This window comes from Sorex araneus, chromosome 3 (assembly GCF_027595985.1).
Source record: "Sorex araneus isolate mSorAra2 chromosome 3, mSorAra2.pri, whole genome shotgun sequence".
NCBI lineage: Eukaryota > Metazoa > Chordata > Mammalia > Eulipotyphla > Soricidae > Sorex > Sorex araneus.
The window spans coordinates 197345943-197366699 of NC_073304.1; the positions used below are offsets into that span (position 1 = coordinate 197345943).

At 40.4% G+C, this 20757-nt stretch overlaps 1 protein-coding gene across 1 annotated transcript in view; it reads left to right on the forward strand.

Annotated features, from left to right (window-relative positions):
- Positions 1-17911, forward strand: part of SUZ12 (SUZ12 polycomb repressive complex 2 subunit) — a 69777-nt gene extending 51866 nt beyond the window's left edge. Inside the window, exons 11-16 of the mRNA XM_055131368.1 lie at positions 3419-3510; positions 3778-3921; positions 6905-7062; positions 8554-8752; positions 11036-11115; positions 15620-17911. Coding sequence (XP_054987343.1) covers positions 3419-3510; positions 3778-3921; positions 6905-7062; positions 8554-8752; positions 11036-11115; positions 15620-15965 — 1019 coding nt within the window. The 3' untranslated portion in view covers positions 15966-17911. The remainder of the gene's footprint in view (positions 1-3418; positions 3511-3777; positions 3922-6904; positions 7063-8553; positions 8753-11035; positions 11116-15619) is intronic.
- Positions 17912-20757: the final 2846 nt, after the last annotated feature.

Consider the following 20757-nt stretch of genomic DNA (forward strand, 5'->3'; position numbering starts at 1 on the left):
TAGAGTGTTTAAAACATTATAGGAACTACATATTATTATGATTAACCCACTCTTATAGTGGTTTGTAACTTAAGAAGTAGGGTTTTTTTGTTTGTTTGTTTCTTTTGGGTCACGCCCAGGGTCATGCACAGGTGTGACTCCTGGCTCATACACTTAGGAATTACTCCTGGCGGTGCTTGGGGGACCATATAGGATGCTGGGAATCGAACCCGAGTGGCCGAGTGCAAGGCAAACACCCTACCCGCTGTGCTATTGCTCCAGTCCCAAGAAGTAGTTTTTAAAGGGAAAAAAATAGAGATTTTGAAAAGACAGAATAGGTAAGACACTTGCCTTACATGCAGCTGACCCAGATTCAGTCTGTAGCATATGGTATCCTAAGCTCCAGGCCATGTGTGGTTCAAAAACCAAAAGTAAACTAGAGGAATAATAAAGCAGTTACTTGCCTTGTTAGAAAATGACCAGGTTTAATCTCAAGAGTAAGCCTGAGCACAGCTGGGTTTGGCCCATAATCAAGTGGGGGAAATGGTTCATGTCAATAAAGACCCTAATATCTGAGACCCTAGTATTTGTTCATTAAGGGAATGGTTAGTTTTTGTGACCATAAGTTGAGGCTTGGAACAAAATTATGTGTGATAATAAAAGAATTCTCTGAAACCTTTTTGGTTTTGGAGCCATACACAGTAAGGGGTTACTCCTGGCTTTCCTCTCTGGAATTACTCCTGGAAGGGCTCAGGGGATCACATGGGATGCTGGGGTTGAATCCAGATTGGCCATGTGCAAGGCAAACACACTGCCTGCTGTACTATCACCCCAACCCTGAATTCTCTAAAACTTTTAGTATTTTTGTGAGAGGTAGTGTGTAAAGTGTGTTGGGGGTTCCTTGGTATAATGCACTCAGTGACCGAGAACCACTTCTCCAGCCTTCCAGCACAGGAACAGAGATGAGGGATCACAGACTGAGTCAAAATGGCTTTATTTCAGAGTTGAATAGCATACTTACAGTTCATGAAGGGTTGGGGGTAGCAGCTACACATAGGTGTGGTTGAAGAGTATCATAAAGCCTTTCCTTCAGGGGATGTTTTTCTAGGAGATTGACTCAAGAACAAAACCTCATCTAAGAAGATTCAACAGTCTAGATCCCTACTAGAAAATCCAATCTTGGGTGGAATTCCATCTAAGGTCCTATTGCTTTCTCCTTTCCTTAGCTAGCAATGCATTTAAACAGTCATCTTCATAAAATTTCTAGTCATTTTGTATGAATACAGTTAGAAGTATAATAAGCTTAAAGGGTGACTCTTCTGGGACATCTCGCTATTTATCCTAGACTACAGTCCTCAGGCCAGGTTAGTCTTTCTAAACCCCAGCTGGGCTCTTATTCAGTCACTTTTTGGGTCTTCTCAGAGTTTGGTTATGACTGTGCTCTTTTCTTTTATTATTATGGAATCACTGTGAGATACAGTTACAAAGCTTTTCTGTTTGAGTTTCAGTCACAATGATTCAACATCCAGTTTCACCAGTGCTCAGCTTTCACCACCAATGTCCCCAGTATTCCCCCCCCCCACCCCTCCCACTAAATCTGTGGCAGACAATCTCCCTCATACTCTCTTCTGTATTGCTTGTTATGTATACCATAAGCTACTGCTTGGCAGCAAGAGCAACCACACTCTCCTGGAATTCTAAAATTTTAGATAATTAGGGTATGACCATGCTCTTCACTTAATTATACTTCTTATGGCACTTAGCTCTTCCCCTTCCCTTGCCAAGGTAGCTTATGGCTTGCGCTGGGTTCATCCATATCCCTTGCTGGGATGTTCCTTACTTTAAATCAAGTAAATATGACGGATGCCCAGGAGTAAATGTTATTCTGAATAACATTTAATTACCATGTTACAAAAGTATAGCATTAACTGTCTTCCTGTGTCTATACAAAAAAGACATTGCTCTAAAGTAAACTATAAAAAGGATGTAAAGGAAAGAGAAAAGCAATATATCACATACACAAAATCCAGAGCCTTTAGAAGATTTGACCTATAGGTTACAATGTCTGATTTGGGGATATGAGTGATTAACAGTAGGAGAAGAAGAGCATGAAGAATATGTTAAAGATAAACACAGAGGGGGCCGGAGCGATAGCACAGCGGGTAGGGCGTTTGCCTTGCACGCGGCCGACCAGGGTTCGATCCCCAGCATCCCATATGGTCCCCCAAGCACTGCCAGGAGTAATTCCTGAGTGCAAAGCCAGGAGTAACCCCTGTGCATTGCTGGGTGTGACCCAAAAAGCAAAAAAAAAAAAAAAGATAAACACAGAGGATTGGGAGTGCCTAGTGGAATTGGATGTGCCTTGGGAGCACTGTGATGGGAGTAACTCAGTAAACCTAAGCTAGGGGTGGGGAGAGGCAGGGACAAACAAATGCTTAGAACTGTAATCCAACTGTATAGGGACTGCAGGTACTTGTAGGTGTGATTGATCATTTACAGAGGTAAAACGTTTTGATGGGGGCAGTTCTCTTGGGGTGATTAACTCAAGGAGATACTGTCTTCCAGGGGCTATCCTGAGAAATTCTTCAGGGCAACAAGCATGTATATTATTTTTCCCTTTGCCTTGCTGCTAGTACATATTAAACAGTTAAGTTTGCTTCTTATGAATACTTGCAGTTATTTGCATAAACACAGTAAGAGATACAGATTCCAAAACTTAAAAGTGGGAGAGGGGGAGGTGCGGAGAGCCAGCTGGGCTTTTACTATAAATCCCAGTCTTAAGTCCTCAGGACCGTTTAGCGTTTCTTACCCCATGCAGTTCTTTCTTTTTAGGTCATTATGGCTTTTATCAAGACCATGCTTTATGATTTTTAGATTTCCCATATTGATGCCAGGGTAGCTTTGCTGCTTGCACTGGGTCTATCTAGAGGTTCCTCGGTGGGACCCAGCTTTTTGGGCTTTTAGGAGCTCTGGCAACTGAAGCGTGAGTCAAGTAATTGTGACAGATGTAGATATATTTTTGAGTCAGTTAATTCCCAAATACTAGGAGCATTTGTTATGTATACCATAAGCTATTACCGGTCTTTCTATGTTTAAGCAAAGAACATTGCTCTATTGAAAAATATGACAAAATATGATATGCTCTACAGAAAAATATGCTATGTAGAAAAATAACCTATGTGAGAAAGAGAAAAGCAAATAATTCACTATAAATACAAAATCCAGAAGGTTTGACTTTATAAGTAACCAAGCCTGACTTGGGGAATTTAGTAGCTAACAGAAGGAGAGGTAAAGCACACAGGAAAGGTTAAAGGTAAACTTGGGGTTAGGGAGAAGGAGCAATTCATTGATGAAGCCTAAAACACTTAGGGTTCGTATACTAGCATCAGTATTTTTAAAGCAGTTGTTATCACTAAATGCAAAAAATACTCTATTTCAGCTGTTAAAGAATCATTGACTACAGAGCTGCAAACAAGAAAAGAAAAGGATACTTCTAATGAAAACCGACAAAAATTAAGAATATTTTACCAGGTAAACATGACTGACCTTTATTTTGTTTGTGTTTGGGACTGAGAATTGAACCCAGGACCTCACATATGCAAAGTAGATGTTCATCACAGAGTGACCCAGATCTGTTCTTTCTTGTTTTGTTTTGTTTTCTTAAGTATAGGAATCCCATGTATGTTACATCTGAATTTTGTGACATTTATATAAAGTGAATGCTTCTTTGACACTTCTTTTCTATCTTGAGACATAATATGAGATTTCCTACATTTTGGTGTGGTTTTGTTTTTCAAGTTCCTTTACAACAACAATACAAGACAACAAACTGAAGCCAGAGATGACCTTCATTGTCCTTGGTGCACACTGAACTGCCGAAAACTTTATAGTTTACTGAAGCATCTTAAACTCTGTCATAGCAGATTTATCTTCAATTATGTTGTAAGTAACTTTTTTTAAAAAACTGGAACATTTATAAGACAATGTGACTCATAAATTGTACTGTGTAAAAAATACGAAAAAAACTGGATGTGATGATTTGGTAAATGCATCAGTTACGTATATTTACCTAATGTATCTGTTTTGATTCATCCTCATGCCAGCTCTTTAGTAATTTCCTTATCCTTGACCAAGCTATTTCTTGTTCATATGAATTAATAAGTAGTACAAGTCAGGATTTTTTTTTTTTGCTTTTTGGGTCACACCCAGCGATGCTCAGGGTTCACTCCTGGCTCTGCACTCAGGAATTACCCGTGGCCATGCTCAGGGGACCATATGGGATGCTGGGACTTGAACCCGGGTCGGCCGAGTGCAAGGCAAACGCCCTACCTACTGTGCTATCACTCCAGCCCCAAGTAGCACAAGTCAGGATTTTAACACAAATGTTTTAGTTTCCAGTTTCCTGGTTTTCTGTTCACCATGCTGGTATGCCTGGCTTATTTTGCTATATTTTTTATCCTTTTTTTTCCTTTCTTCACTTTTTAAAATATTAAGTACTTTGGGGCCAGAGCCATAGTACAGCGGCTCAGGAGTTTGCCTTGCACTCTGCCAACCAGGGTTTGATCCCAGGCATCCGATATGGTCCCCCAGCACTGCCAGGAGTAATTCCTGAGTGCAGAGCCAGAAGTAACCCCTGAGAATCGCTGGTTATAACCCAAAAAGGGAAAAAAAAATTAAGTAGTTTTTGTTTGAAGGACGTATCCACTTGTGCTCAGGGTATTTACACAGGTGTCTCTACTCAGGGATCATTCTAGGTGATGCTAGGGTAATGTAGTGCCAAGGATCAAACCCAAATTGTACTTACCCACTGTACTTACTGACTTCCTTGCCTTCATAATTTTTTTTTTCTAGTTGGACCTTTTAAATTAAGCGTACTTAGAGAACCCTTATAATATATATGCATATATATATGTATTTCCTGTTTATAACTTTCTTAAAAGTGTTTCAAAAAGATATGCATAAAATCCTCTAGTCATTTTAAATTAGCTTGATTTTTATTGTCAAATTAGTTGACAATATACCCATTGTAAAATTTGGAGCCATAAGGTAGCTGAGGGCATTTGTCTTGCACTCGGCCAACCCGGCTTTGACTTTCGTCTCTCTCGGATAGCCCAGCAAACTACCGAGAGTATCTTGCCTGCACGGCAGAGCATGGCAAGATACCCATGGCATATTCGATATGCCAAAAACAGTAACAAGTCTCACAATGGAGACGTTACTGGTGCCGGCTTGAGCAAATCGATGGGCAACGGAGTGACAGTGATATAATGAAAATAGATTCCCTTTCCATCTAAGACCTAAACTCCCATATAGGCAATCTCTAATAAGCATTTCTTCTGAAAACAAGCTATGCTAGCGCCTAATGTAGTGCTTTTTTTATTATTAATTTACCGTGAGGTACAGTAAGAAAGCTTTCATATTTGAGCTTCTATCATACAGTCATCAAACACCCATTCCTTCACCAGTGCACGTTTCCACCACCTATATCCCCAGTATCCCCCCCCACACGCACAGCCATTCTACACCTTCCCCTGCCTGTGTGGCAGAGAGTTTGCACAATACTTTCTTTCTCTACTTTAGTTACCTTTGATATTTCAAGACCAGTCCCACCACCACTCATACCTACCAAAAAGGCAATGCTAGACAATGTGTTTCCTGTTGCTTGTTATGGATACAAAATATAACGTTGTAAGAGTAGCTGCATGCTCTAGGAATTCTAAAATTTTAATATTAGGGTCTGAAAAGATCGCTTCAGCAAGTTGCTTGGGTCTGAGCTTGTTTGTTTGTATGTCTGGATCATGGCTTTGTGGTAGCTTAAGATATCCGTGGCGGGGGCTGGGTGATAGCACAATGGGTAGGGCATTTGCTTTGCACACGGTCGACCGAAGTTTGATTCCCAGCATCCCATATGGTCCCCTGAGCACCGCCAGGAGTAATTCCTGAGTACAAAACCAGAAGTAACCCCTGTGCATCGCCAGTGTGACCCAAAAAGAAAAAAAAAAAAAGAAAGATATCGGTGGCCAGATGTGGCATATCTCAGATTCCCATCGAGTCAGGGGAAAGAGAAGGTCCCACTCCTCCCCTGTCCCATGAGACCTGGCGTCTGCCACCACCACCACTTGTACCTGGAGCTTGTCACTGACTTCACTGACATCTAGCCCCTGGGCTGCCGGGGCTCCTAAAGTACAGGTGGAGGGACAGCACCTGCCCCGTCTGGAGCAGCCCAGTGGAAAAGGCCTATTGCAAGGTCTCTGCAGCAGGTTGCTTGGGTCCAAGGTTTGTTTGTGTGTCCTTTTAGTTAGTTAGTTTGTTAGTTTGTTTTGGCACCATACCAGTGGAAATACTCCTGGTGTGGTGCTCTGGGGTCACGACTGGTAGTTCTTTTTTTTTGCTCTTTGGGTCACAACCCAGCGATGCTCAGGGGTTACTCCTGGCTTTTCACTCAGGAATTACTCCTGGCGGTGCTTGGGGGACCATATGGCATGCCGGGGATCGAACCCGGGTCGGCCACGTGCAAGGCAAACGCCCTACCCGCTGTGCTATTGCTCCGGCCCCACGACTGGTAGTTCTAAAGGAACTACATAATGCCCAAGATCAAACCTAGGGTTCCTTGGGCCAGAGTAATTGTACAATGTATAGGGTGTTTGATTTGCACTCAGCAGACTTGAGTTTAATCTCCCACCATCTTACATGGTCCCCTGAGCCCAAAGCTAGGAGTAAGCCTTGAGCACCACTGGTTGTAACCTAAAAACAAAAATACACAAAAAACAACCCAGACTTCCTTTCCACATGAGAGCATCGATAGTCACCCTTGGATCTGTCTTCTAAGACCCAACAAGTAGTTTTCAATAATTTAAATGATAGGTGTTTAAAATAAGATTAGTTATATTTTCTTTACCTAAACAGAGTTTCATTTTTGTTGCAGTATCATCCAAAAGGTGCTAGGATAGATGTTTCTATCAACGAGTGTTATGATGGCTCCTATGCAGGAAATCCTCAGGATATTCATCGCCAACCTGGGTTTGCTTTTAGTCGCAACGGACCAGTAAAGAGAACACCTATCACACACATTCTTGTTTGCAGGTAAGTACAAAGTTCATTTAACAAATTTTTATTTTTGCCTTTTATTGATGATGACAGAGGAGTAAAGGAGCTGTCAGGTGAGAATCATTAGTTAATACTAAGTACTAAGGTATAAAACTATTACATTTTTGTGATCATCCCAAATGCCTATTTCTACAATGGTCTTCTGACTTCTTAGAAAAAAAAGATTTTTTTTTTTTTTTTGTCACACCCCTCTCAGGGTGACTCTTGGCTTTGTACTCACAAGAGTTATTCCTGGTGGTACTAGGGGACCATATGGAATGCCATGGATTGAAACCTGGTCATCCTTGAACAAGGCAAACACCTATCCATTGTACTATCCTCCATCCCCTTCTTAGACCATTTTTGGTGTTTGTTGTAAATATTATCACTGGAGCTGGAGTGATACAGTATAGCGGGTAGGGTGTTTGCCTTGCACATGGCCCACATTTGATCCCCAGTACCCTATATGGTCCCCCAAGCCTGCCTGGAGCACCACTGGTTGTGTCCCCAAGAAAGAAAGGGATGTGAAATGCAAAGTATGTTTGAGTGATGTAAACTATAAAGAACCCTATCCTTGACACTGTCCATTTGACACTATTTTTAGATGGCATATGAACTGACTCTCTTTCCATTCTTTATAGTCCTAGTGTTGTATTCATATTAGGAGGAAGATTAAAGTAACAAGGGAAATTTTCAACTTTGTGAGACAATTTTTGGATTAATATATCTATGTACTCAGTATTACGGTTTTCTTTGAGAATATGCTTAAATGGCTTAGGATATGTAATATTGATGTTTAGGACTTTATACACATATTCTTCTTTTAGTTCCTTAACTAGTATTTCTTTCCTTTCTCCTTTTAACCATGCTTATCTTTTTTTTTTTTTAAGGCACCATGATTTACAATAATAACTATGTTTGTCTTTTAAAAAATATTTATTGGGGCCAGAGTGATAGAACAGCAGGTAGGGCATTTTGCCTTGCATGCGACTTACCTGAGTTTGATTCACGGTATCCCGTATGGTTCCCAGAGCCTACCATGATTAACCTCTGAGCAGTGCTAAGTGTGACTCCCCCCAAAAGAAACCCATGTATATGCATATGTATATATTTATTGATTTATCACTGATTTGCAGTAATGTGGAATTTCAGTTTAACTTCACACCTCCACTCTTATCACCAGAACAACCCCTCTACTATACCTTTCGTTCTCCTTTTTTCATTTCCTTCTGTTAAATATGATAGTTTTCAAAGTGCTTTTTTCCCCTGTATTTCTGACACTCACAATAAAACATCTTTACAATGCTGGGTTTTAAGTCAACAGTAGGCCTGTTACATACTATGTTCAAAGAAAATTCTTAGTTTTATAATTATCTAGAGTATCAGATACACTTGTTTTATGGTTTTATAAAAAGCACGTTATTACCTAACGTAGCTCATAATCATGTTATTGGGTGCTTTATTACATAAAACATTCCTTTTCATTAGGCCAAAACGAACAAAAGCAAGTATGTCTGAATTTCTTGAATCTGAAGATGGTGAAGTGGAACAGCAGCGAACATACAGTAGTGGACACAATCGCCTATATTTCCATAGTGACACCTGCTTACCTCTTCGTCCACAAGAAATGGAAGTAGATAGTGAAGATGAAAAAGATCCTGAATGGCTGCGAGAAAAAACGATTACAGTAATTATTATCATTGTTAATATGTGATCTTTTTTTTTTATTATTGTTGGGGGTGGCTCCCAAGCAATACTTAGTGAACCTAGATCCCTGTGGTGACTCTTGACCAACTGGGTTTATGGTTTAATATGAGGTGCCTGTGGTGCCAAAGATCTCCTAGGCTCAGTGCTGAGAGCTTCCAGAATGCCTCCTGCAGTGCTCAGGGTACCATGTGTTAACTAGGATTGAATGAATTATCCTTTCATCACCTTACATCCAACTTAACTCCTGTACCATCTCTATGGCCTCTGATAGAAAACATTCTTACTAAATTTTAATGATACTAATGACTTAATATGAACTAATTGTACAAAGATACCTTTTATAAATTAAGGACTTTAGGAATTGATAGTATTCCATTTGTGTTATTTAAAAAATTGTCAGCTAAGAGGACCAGAGTGATAGTACAACTGTAGGACATGTAGCCTTGCATGTAGATAATCTGGGTTTAATAGCGAATACCACATATGGTTTCACAAACCCACGAGAAGTGATCCCTGAGCACTGCCAGGTGGCTCCCCCGAAAGAATTACCAGCTAGGATTAGAGAGTGATCTTGGAGCACATACTTTGTACGCAAGAGTTTGGAGTTTGATTCCCAGGACCATTCCCTTGAGTACTGCCCAGAGTAATCTCAAAACCAAAAATAAAAAAAGTTATCAATTAAAGTGTCAGTATTTCCGTTCTAGGAACCATGAATGTGGTCTCAGAAGTGGAACCTATGGCTTATGTGTATGAGGCCTTAGATTCAGTCCTCAGTAATGTTTGGCCCTATGGCATCCCAGGATTGCCAGATATGGCACCAGCAACAACAATTATAGCAAAAAACTTTTCTTTGAAAGTTTGTTCATGGCTGTTTTGTTTTGATTTTTGGACCACACTTTCTAGTGCTTAAGGTTTTCCAGGCTTAATTAACACCTACGGGTGACCCCTGATGGTGCTAGGGATTGGACCCAGAGCTCAAACATGCAAAGTATTGGTGTCACCTAGTTCCCTCCCAGGCATGTGTTTTAACTTTTTTAATACGCTGTTTAATATTTAAATGTGCTGTCTTATTTTTTAAATCCCCCTTCTCTTCATTGTTGATGTTGCAGTGACTGAAGTTAGTACATATGCCTAGTTCCTGAGCACAGATTTTTAAGTGTCTGCAACCATGTGCATGTTCTCCTGCTCTTTGAGCCAACTCCCTAGCTCCAGAGCTGGTATATCACAAATTATACATGCTTACCCAATATCAAATTTCCTGTCCATGCTGCTTGTCCATCTTTATAATTGTGATGGTCATTGGATATTAGACCCATTATTGTGTTGCTTAGGCACAATTGTCTGGTGTAGCCAAAAATCACTCATGCTGGGAATTATAGATAACAGAGCCACCAGGCTTAAACAAAAGCTGCATCCTACACGTGGCAAACACCAGGGATTTACCTAACCGTGTTTGCAAGATAGGTCCTTAGGTCTCTGTGCTATTCCTTTGGACCTATTTTACACTTATTTACAGATAACTGTTTCCTTGCTTAGTTTTTCCTTTTTTGAATTACTTTTATTTAAATTATGTTGAGGAGGGGGTTGGGCCACACTTGCCTATGGAGGACTCAGTCCTGGTGGTGCTCAGGGGACTGACTGTATATAGTGCTGGGGATCCAGCTGGGATCAGCTGCATGGAAGGCAAGCACCTTAACCCCTGTTAAGGTGCTTGTACCTCTCTAGCCAGTTGTTAATTTTAAGAAATATTGCCTGCCACCTTGCTGTTTAAAGTATTCTTAGTTGCAAAAAAATCTTTTCTTAACATTGTCCTAATTTTTTCTTAGAAATGCCAATTAAAGAATTAAAACAGGGCTTGATGGTTTACAGCGTTTACCTGGCAAGTAAATGTAGAACTTTGAATTCAAACCCTGGTGCTGCCCACATGCACTGAGGCACTCCTGACTGCTGTGCTGTTTAGGATCCCTAATGAGAAATGGCCTGGAAAGTGGCTCAGTGATTTTTAAAGCACCCAGGGAAGGCATCAGACCCTAAGCTCAATACCTAGAGTCCCCATATGTACCAATACAATGCTGACAGCTGCTCTTTCTGGATATCCATGGTTAAAGAGTTTAAAATAGAATAAAATGGGGACTGGTTGATATAGCTTAGCAGTAGAGCACTTGCCTTGCATGTGTGAGACATTGTGTTTAATCTTCAGCAAAGCAAAAAAGAGAAAAAAAGAACAATTATATATGTATCCTGTTTTGTTTTTGTTTTTTAGCAAATTGAAGAATTTTCTGATGTTAATGAAGGAGAAAAAGAAGTGATGAAACTATGGAATCTCCATGTCATGAAGCATGGGTAGGGTATTTCTAAATTTATGTTTCCTCTGCTTCACAGTATATAGATTTACTTAGAATCTTGTTGAAAAATATGTTAATCTAGATATATTGTGTCCTCATTCTCAGACTAATGCAACTATCATGAGAAATGGTTGTTACAAGTTGAATGACTGGGTTTACTCCCTCAACACTGCAAAAAAACAAGGGCCAGAGAGATTTGCCTTGCAAACAAACAACTGACCCCACTTTGATCCCCAACACTGCACATGGTTCCTTGAGTATTGCCAGGAGTAATCCATGAGCATAAAGCCAGCATGAAACAAGCCTTGGGTATTGCCAGGACCAAATGAAACCGACAAAGAAATCTCGGGGCTGGAGCAGTACAGCTGGTGGACTCTTACCTTGCACGAGGCCAATCTGATTCTAATCCCCGGTACTGCATATTGTTTCCCAATCCCCTCCAGGAGTGATCCCTGACTGCAGAGCTCTGACCATCTATGTGTGTGGCCCAAAAACAAAACACAGAAAAGAATCTACACACATATACACATACACACTTTTAACTCTAACCCAGTAAGTTTTTACTTTTCTTGCTTTCAAACCCTTTTTCATTTCCTTTATTGCCAAGGTATACAAAAGTAATATGCTTTGTGCTACATGCCCAGAAATACATAAAATTGTTACAGCACCACAATTTATTTACTTTTGATTTTGGACCACACCCAAAGCTGCTCAGGGCTGACTTTTGGCACAGGGATCACTCCTGGCAGTGCTCAGGGGACCATATGTAGTGCCTGGGATGATACAGGGGTTTGGCACATGCATAGGAACTACCAACCTCCTATACTATCTCTCTGGCCCAACACCACAATTTTGGGGATAGCTTGGTTAATTGGAATTAGCTTTTCTGAATTCTTGGGGGCGGCAGTTTGTGGGTGTGACTGCAAAGCTACTGGAAAACTTGGGAGCTGCTCTGGGAGAGGCCCAGTCCTGCGCCAATTTAGCTTGGAGATTTGTCATGGGTCCCACATACCTGGGTTCTTCTGCAGGTCCTTTTGTGGGTGAGGCTCGTCCGAGCTTGTGGAGAGTGGCCTTGAGCGTGGCTGCGATTGAGTTATGGAGGTTTTCAGCTCTGGGGTTCTGTTGGGCCTGGGAAGGAAACTCAACCTGCCCTGTTCCGAGTAGCCCCGTGAAGACAGCCTGGCTCGGGGTCAGGAGGTTCTATGTCTCTCTCTTCCGGGAGTTTTATCCAGTGTTTATGTATTTCTTCAGTCCATTATTATTAGATTTCGCTTAAGACTTTATTCTATAACACAAATGCCCAAGATTTTATTTTCCTTCTAGATTAAGTGGGAAAAATGGAAGGCATTATTCTTTAGAAGTGAATATGAATTATGTTTGGGTTACAATTAGATACCTGGATTACATGGCTTTTGTAGCCACTCTTTTGTGGTGAGGGCTATATATTTTTTTCTTTTAATTTTTTTTTAAATTTTTATTTTATTGAATCACCGTGAAAAAAATACAAAGCTTTCAGGTTTAAGTCTCAGTCATATAATGATTAAACCCCCATCCCTTCACCAGTGCACATGTTTCACCACCAAGAACCCCAATTAACCCCCCTCCCACCCGCCCCCACCTAAATAGCTAATGATCTTCACTTTATTCTCTCTATACTTTGAATATATTCAGTATTTCAATAGAGAAGTCACTATTAGTGTTTGGAATTTTCCCCAACAATCAGGCCTGCTGAAAAGGCATCATTTATTAATTTAATTTCATTGCTAAGAATGAAGACTCTATGAGCTCGTGTGGCGGTTTTGGATTTCTGATATTTTAGCTCCATTCACAGTCTAAATGCATTTCTGTAAGAAGCCACTCTGGGTGCCAAAATGGGTTAGAAGACCTTTTGGATCATAGTCTTTAGGAGCAGAAGGTCCGTTTCCACGCGGCAGCTCCAGATCTTACCTGGGCAGAGGGCGTGCCGGTAATACCCCCCCATCCCATGATGGCCTACAAGCCACGTCACTGCTAACTCAAACCTCTGGGTTGGGAGTCTTAGGAGGTGGCTCTCACCACATGGGTGTTGCCGCTGTCTTCCGCGCAGAAAAACAGGGTAGAGAGGGAAAATCAGGAGGAGTATATTTTGCTAAGAAAAAAATCACACTTTTTACTAGGTAACATTAAAGAAAAAAGAGGAAGATAGCAGAGCACATTTAGTTTGCAAAGCCTAAAATACTTTTTTTGTTTTGTTTTGTTTTTGGGTCACACCTGGCGGTGCTCAGGGGACCATATGAGATGCTGGGATTTGAACCCGGGTCGGCCGCGTGCAAGGCAAACGCCCTACCCGCTATGCTATCACTCCAGCCCCTAAAATACTTTCTAACGTTTTATAAAGAAAATATTTACCAGATCTAGCTATTAACACTTTTTTTTTGTGCTCGCTTCGGCATCACATATATTAAAATATACTAAAACTTTTTTTTTTTTTTTTGCTTTTTGGGTCACACCGGCGATGCACAGGAGTTACTCCTGGCTCATGCACTTGGCAATTATTTTTGGCAGTGCTTGGGGGGGGACCATGTGGGATGCTGAGAATGGAACCCGGGTCTGCCACCCGCATGCAAAGCAAAAGCCCTACCCACTGTGTTATCACTCTAGCCCCACTATTAAAAATTATGAGTGAAGTATGTACTTACAGACTTGGATTAGTCTGTTTTTTTCTTTTGTTCTTACATGTTACTTTTTTAGTTTATGTTTTATTTTGAGACTATACTCAGCTGTGGTCAGGACTTACTCCTGATTCTATGCTCGGGGATCAGTCAGGGGTACCATCTGTGTTGCTGGCAATTGAACCATAGTTGGCTGCTTGCAGAGCAATTGCTTTACCTGTATACTGACTTTCCAGCCACTATTACATGCTACTTTTTTTGGTTTTGGGTTCTTGGGCCATACCCAGTGGTACTCAGGACTTACTCCTGGCTCTGTGTCAGGAATTACTACTATCAGGTTCAGGGAACCATAAGGGGTGCCAGGTATTACCCTAATTTACAACAAGCACCTTACCTCCTTTCCTGTCTCGCCAGCCCCTCATATGCTACTTTTTTTTGTTCTTTGTTTTTTGTTTCTCTGCCACATCTAGTAGTGCTCAGTGCATACTCCTGGTTCTGTGCTCATGAGTTACTCCTGGCGGTGTTCAGGGAACCATTTGGGTGCTAAGGATTGAATCTGGGTCAGTCATGTGTAAGGCAGACCCCCTACTCACTGTACTATCACTCCAGCCCCTGACATGCTACTTTTAAGAAATAATTTCAGATCCCAGAGTGATAGTACAGTACAGATAGTCAACCTGGGTTTGGGCCCCAGCATCCCACGTGGTTCCCCAAGCACCGACAAGAATGATTCCTGAGCGCAGGGCCAGGAATAAGCCCTAAACATCTCAGAGAGTGACCCCAGAACCAGATAAGTAAAATTTTTTAAATAATAATATCATTTGGTTCAAGTTACTGAATTGAAAATTAGTTGTTGGGATTGGAGTACAGGGTAGGATGCTAGCATCCCAATTGGTCTTTTTGAGTCGCACCAGAAGTTATTCCTGAATGCAGAGCCAGGAGTAGCCCTGAGAAAAGCCAGATATGACCAAAAAAACAAAATAGTAAAAAGAAAACAGATACTACATTTTAGTACCATTTTAATTCCTTGGTCCAGGAATTGTTGGAGTTCGTTATATGCTGGCACTGTAAAGTGCCGGGTATTGTTGAGTCAGGTATTTTGATTTGGGGTTGGGGTCGGGTTTGTACTATATCCAACTGTTCATAGAGCTTACTCTTGGCTCTCTGTTCAGGGGACTACATACCATTTTATGGTGCCACAGATTGAACTGGGGTTGGTTGCATGCAAGCACCTTACTTCCTGTACATATCTCTCTGCCCTAAAATAGATTTTTTAAAATAATTTTTAAAATTTTGATGGTCGGACTCAGTTTTATTGAGTTCTGAGCAGCCATTTTCTTAATTCAGTTTTTTGGGGGTTGGTGGTTTTTGGAGGTCAGGTTTTATTTACTCTGTATATTCCACTTAATTTTCTCCAACACAGCTTCACAGTAATGTTTGTGTTATCTTCTTCAGAGATCTACTATGAACTGAAAATGTAGAGAAATACTGTTTCAAAATAGGAAAGCATGCTAAGATCAAGAGAAAAAATAATGAGGAGAGTGGTTGGGAGACATAGTACAGGTTAAGGTTAATGTGTGCTTGGATTGCACATAGCTGACTCATCTTCAATCCCCTGCACCATACATGCTACCCCAAGCACCACCAGGAATGACCACTAGAGCACAGAGGCAAGAGTAAAACCCTGAGCTAGGAGTTAGCACACACAGCTCGATGTACCTCCCCCCCCACACACAAATTGGTTTTCAAAGAAAAAAATTTTATGTATGTGTGTATAATGTCTTACTGTTCAGTAATGATTACAGAAAAAATTCTATATTGCTGCTGACATTTTATATTTTTATTAAATAGGTTTATTGCTGACAATCAAATGAATCATGCCTGTATGCTGTTTGTAGAAAACTATGGACAGAAAATAATTAAGAAGAATTTATGTCGAAACTTCATGCTTCATCTAGTCAGCATGCATGACTTTAATCTTATTAGCATAATGTCAATAGATAAAGCTGTTACAAAGCTCCGTGAAATGCAGCAAAAATTAGAAAAAGGAGAATCAACTTCCCCTCCAAATGAAGAAATCACTGAAGAACAAAATGGGACAGCAAACGGATTTAGTGAAATTAACTTAAAGGAGAAAGCTTTGGAAACAGATGGTGTCTCAGGGGTTTCAAAACAGACCAAGAAACAAAAACTCTGAAAAGGCCTAACCCCTGTTATGGACAAACACTGAAATTGCATTCTAGGGAATTCAGCCTCTAGGAAGAATTTTATTTTGTTTTATTTTTTAATCATAGTTTCCAAACAGGTACTGTCAGATGAAGTAAATGATTTCAACAAGGATGTTCTTATCAGGGTTCTACACACTTCATTATGCGGCATTACATCTACATGTAATAACATTCTTTAATTTGAGCATGAAAAGCAATATTTCAGAGTATTTTTAACTTTTCAGCTGTCTTATGAAATATATTGAATTGAAAATTTAGGAATTTCATATATTCGAAAATGGTTTTGCATTTGTGACTGGCTGTTTTTCTACTTGTAAATTGTGAGAAATTTCATTGAGGAGGGGAAATTGGAATGTAATTTCCTTTTTTTTAAATGGAAAATATTTGTGAAGTTATAATTGCATTACTATTTCCAATGAAACCTTGATCCTTGAGTTAGAAATCATCAATTGGGAATGAAGAATTTCAAGATATTTTACATTGCATAAATTCATTCTGCATTTTAAAAAATAGCACTTCTTCATCTTCTGCCTGTTTGATAATTGACTTTTCACCTTGTTGACAGTGAAATGTTATGCTGATTTAAATAATTACTGACCATTTGTTTTTATCTGGATAATTTTAGTGCATTGCTCACCCAGTATATTTTTTTTAAACTTGAACAATTTGTTGGTTTTAGGTTTTGTTTTATTTTTCCAATTAGGTAATCATGTGAAAAATTCAGCTGTCCGCATCTTTTTTAGGATTATAAACCAAGAGAAAAACAAGTTAGATTTTTAGATACCACTTTCAAGGGAGGAAATGTTTATTTTTCTTTACAAGGATGTCTTTGTAATGTATTTCATGATTAGAATATCCAATACAGATAAGCTGACTTGAATTGTTTTAAGCAGTTTTGTCCTGTGTTGTATGTGTTTTATGCACATATTTGCAGTTGGATTTTCTCCAACAGAAAGTGGTTTCACTACTGGCACATTAACAAGCACCAATAGCTTTTTATTCCAACTCTAAGCACTGTGGTTGAGTAACATCACCTCAATTTTTTATTATCCTTAAAGATAATTGCATTTTCATATTCTTTATTTATAAAGGATCAATGCTGCTGTAAATACAGGTATTTTTAATTTTTTATTTCATTCCACCACCGTCAGATGCAGTTCCCTATTTTGTTTAATGAAGGGATGTATAAGCTTTCTAATGGTGTCTTCAGAAATTTATAAAATGTAAATACTGATTTGGTCTTTAAGATGTGTTAAACTGTGAGGCTATTTAACTAATAGTGTGGATGTGATTTGTCATCCAGTATTAAGTTTTTAGTCACTGATTTTGTGTTTTAAAAAAAATAGGAAAGAGGGAAACTGCAGCTTTCATTACAGACTCCTTGATTGGTAAGTTATCCAAATGCTGAGTTACAGTAAACTCTGATCATGCCTCTGGATAGTGGATCTCGAGCATTTCTCTCGGGCTTTAATTTGCTAAAGCTGTGCACATATGTAAAAAAAAACAAAAAACAAAAAAAAAACATAGATTATTTTAGGGGAGATGTAGGTGTAGAATTATTGCTTATGTCATTTCTTAAGCAGTCATGCTCTTAATGCTTAAAAGAAGGCTAGCATTGTTTGCACAAAAAGTTGGTGATACCCTCCCCCAAATAGTAATGAAATTACTTCTGTTGAGTAAACTTTTTATGTCATCTTATAATAAAAGCTGAAAAAATCCCTTTGTTTCTATTTATAAAAAAATGCTTTTCTATATGTACCCTTGATAAGAGATTTTGAAGAAATCATGTAAGATGATAAAGCATTTGAATGGTACAATAGATGTAAAAAAAATCAGTTTAAAAGAATGTTTGTTTTTACATTAAATGTTTATTTGAAATCAAATGATTTTGTACATAAAGTTCAATAATATAAAAGTTTTATTGATTTTGTTTTTATTATTATGCATTATCAGAACAAGTACTAAAATTTTGACTTTTCTAGAATAGTATCCAGAAAATATATACCCATCCATCAGAACTAATAAGAAATTAAGAAAAATTTAATGTGAAATCCTGCTTAAATTTCTTGTAATACCCAGGCCGGAGGGCTAGTACAGCAGATAGGATCTTGCTATATGCAGTCTACCTGGGTTCGCTCCTCAGCATCCCATATTCCCAGAACACCGCTAGGAGTAATTCCTGAGTGCAGAGCCAGGAGTAGCACCTGAGCATCTTCGGGTGTGACCCAAAAAGAAAAAAGGGGAAACTTTTCTAGTAATACCAATTATAACTAGTTGTACAAAAGAGCTTTGTTTGGGGGGAAGCGATAGTACTAGTACAGCTGGCAGGGCACTCTCCAGCTGAACCACATAGGGTTCCCCACCAGGAGTGATTCCTTCCGTGCAGAACCCTGAGTGCGCCCTATTTTTAAAATAGATTAAATTTAGAGTTACCAGAAACCACCCTAGGGGGACTGGGGAGATGTTTAAAGGACTGGATCACATGCCCTGAAAGCAGAAGCTCCAGATCCCTGAAACCACATGGGCCCAACACTGATGAGCTGACCCAAAATCCATCCAAAGAAAAGAATGCTGTGGGCACCAATGGTTGATACTTTGCAACAGTTACCCCCAAATCTGCCTTTTGGGCCAAACACGTGGCGGCGATCAGGGCTTATTCCTGGTGGGCTTGGGAACACATGGGGTCCTGGGGATAGAACCTGGTCGACTGCAGGCAAGGCAGCTGTGCCCACTGTATTATCATTTCACCAACCCAAATAAAATAATTTTACTTTTAAAAAAAAAGCCTGAGGGGGCTGGAGCAATAGCACAGCGGATAGGGCGTTTGCCTTGCACGTGGTCGACCCAGGTTCGATTCCCAGCATCCCATATGGTCCCCTGAGCACCGCCAGGAGTGATTCCTGAGTGAAGAGCCAGGAGTAATCCCTGTGCATCGCCAGGTGTGACCCAAAAAGCAAAAAAATAATAATAAAAAAAATTTAAAAAGCCTGGGTCTTTGGGCTGGAGCTACAGTACAGCGGGTAGGGCGTTTGCCTTGCACACAGCCGACCTGGGTTCAATTCCCAGCATCCCATATGGTCCCCCGAGCACCACCTGGAGTAACCCCTGAGTATTGCTGGGTGTGACCCAAAAAGCAAAAAAAAAAAAAAAGCCTGGGTCAGAGAAACAGTACAGCCAATGGGTAAGGCACTTAACCTTTCATACAGCCCACTAAGTTTGATCCTTGGTACCACACATCGTCCCTCGAACACAGCAGGGTGGCCCAAAGTTTTAAAGAAAAGGCTTGTGTGCTACTGATAAATCAGATTTTTGCTGTTTTAGTGTTTTTCCCAGGAAATTATAATGCACAGTCAACACTGAGAAGTCCTATTATTCCAGAGAGGGTGGAGTATTTTTCCTATTCCTCTGCAAATTAATTAAAAGCCATGGGAACTGAAACAGTGAAAAAGGTTCAGCTGGTAGGAACCCAAGAAGGAACAGGAGTTGGGGGTTCTTTTTGTTTTCTGCATCATGGACTCAGGGCTGCAGGAACCAGCAACCTGAAAATAGGAACAGCACAGACCAAAAATAAAAACTGCAGCCCAAAAGCCCTCTCTAGCCACAGCACCAGGAAAGGGGCAGCCTCGTAAGACAAATTTAGCTCAGCTCCAGCCAAAGATCACCGGACCAGGTTGTGAAGAAATCAATAAAACCAGGTCTACTGAGTGGGGTGACGTGGTAGTAGAGTCAGTAGGGCATTTGTCTTGCACCTGGCCTATTCTCTGGTTTGATCCCCAGTACCCCATATGGTCCTCTTGAGCCCACCAGGAATGATGATCCCTGAGCACAGCCTGGTGTGGCCCAAAACCACCCAGCAAAAAAACAAAAAAGGTCTGTTGGGCTGGGCATATATAATACAAGGATTAAGGCTTGTGCGTGTAGTTGATCCTGGTTTGATCCATCACCACGAGTAGCACTAGGAGTCCTGAGCACTTGCCAGAGATGGCCCCCAAATGAAACAACTTCAGGGATCTTTAGGGCCACATGAAAACTGTAAATTTGGGGGGCCTCATAGATTGAAACTAAGTACTGAGCTACTTCCCTGACCCTTAAGGAGAAATTTTAACATAGAACTATTAAAGCTATACAAAGACTCCAAAACACTAGGATGCTAGAGAAAGTACAGTGGGAAGGGTACTTCCTTTGCACATGCAACCAACCCGGGTTTGATCCCTGGCACCACTCTGGAGTAATCCCTCAGCACCGAGCCAGGAGAAAAACCCTGAGCATCACCAGTTTTACTACCAAAACAAAACTAAACAACCAAAATAGAACTCTAAAATATATAAGGTTGGGCTAGAGAGAGTACAGTGGGCAAGGCTCTTTGCAGTGGCCGACTCCCACACGTGCCAGCAGCCAATGTGGGAACCGTGGGCAACTTCCATCACTAATCTCAGCAACACATATAATGAAGGCAAGGGAAAGGGGTAAAATAAGCAATGAAATAAGTTAATAGAAACAGAAATTTTGTCTATTGGGAAAATAACACCCAAAAAAGTAAACAGATAAATTTAAGCCCTTGGCTTATCAATAATTACTTAAGTGTAAGTACCTACAGTAAGGATCAGGAAGAGAGCTCAGAGGTTGGAGTACTGCCTGACTGTCAATGAGTGCATGAGATACTGTTTGGTCCTGGCACTGCAGACCCCTGAGGACCCCTGCAGGTGTGGCCCTGGGGGCTTCAGCATTTCTGGTCCCAGCAGCCCCCGTCATGGAGCCCAA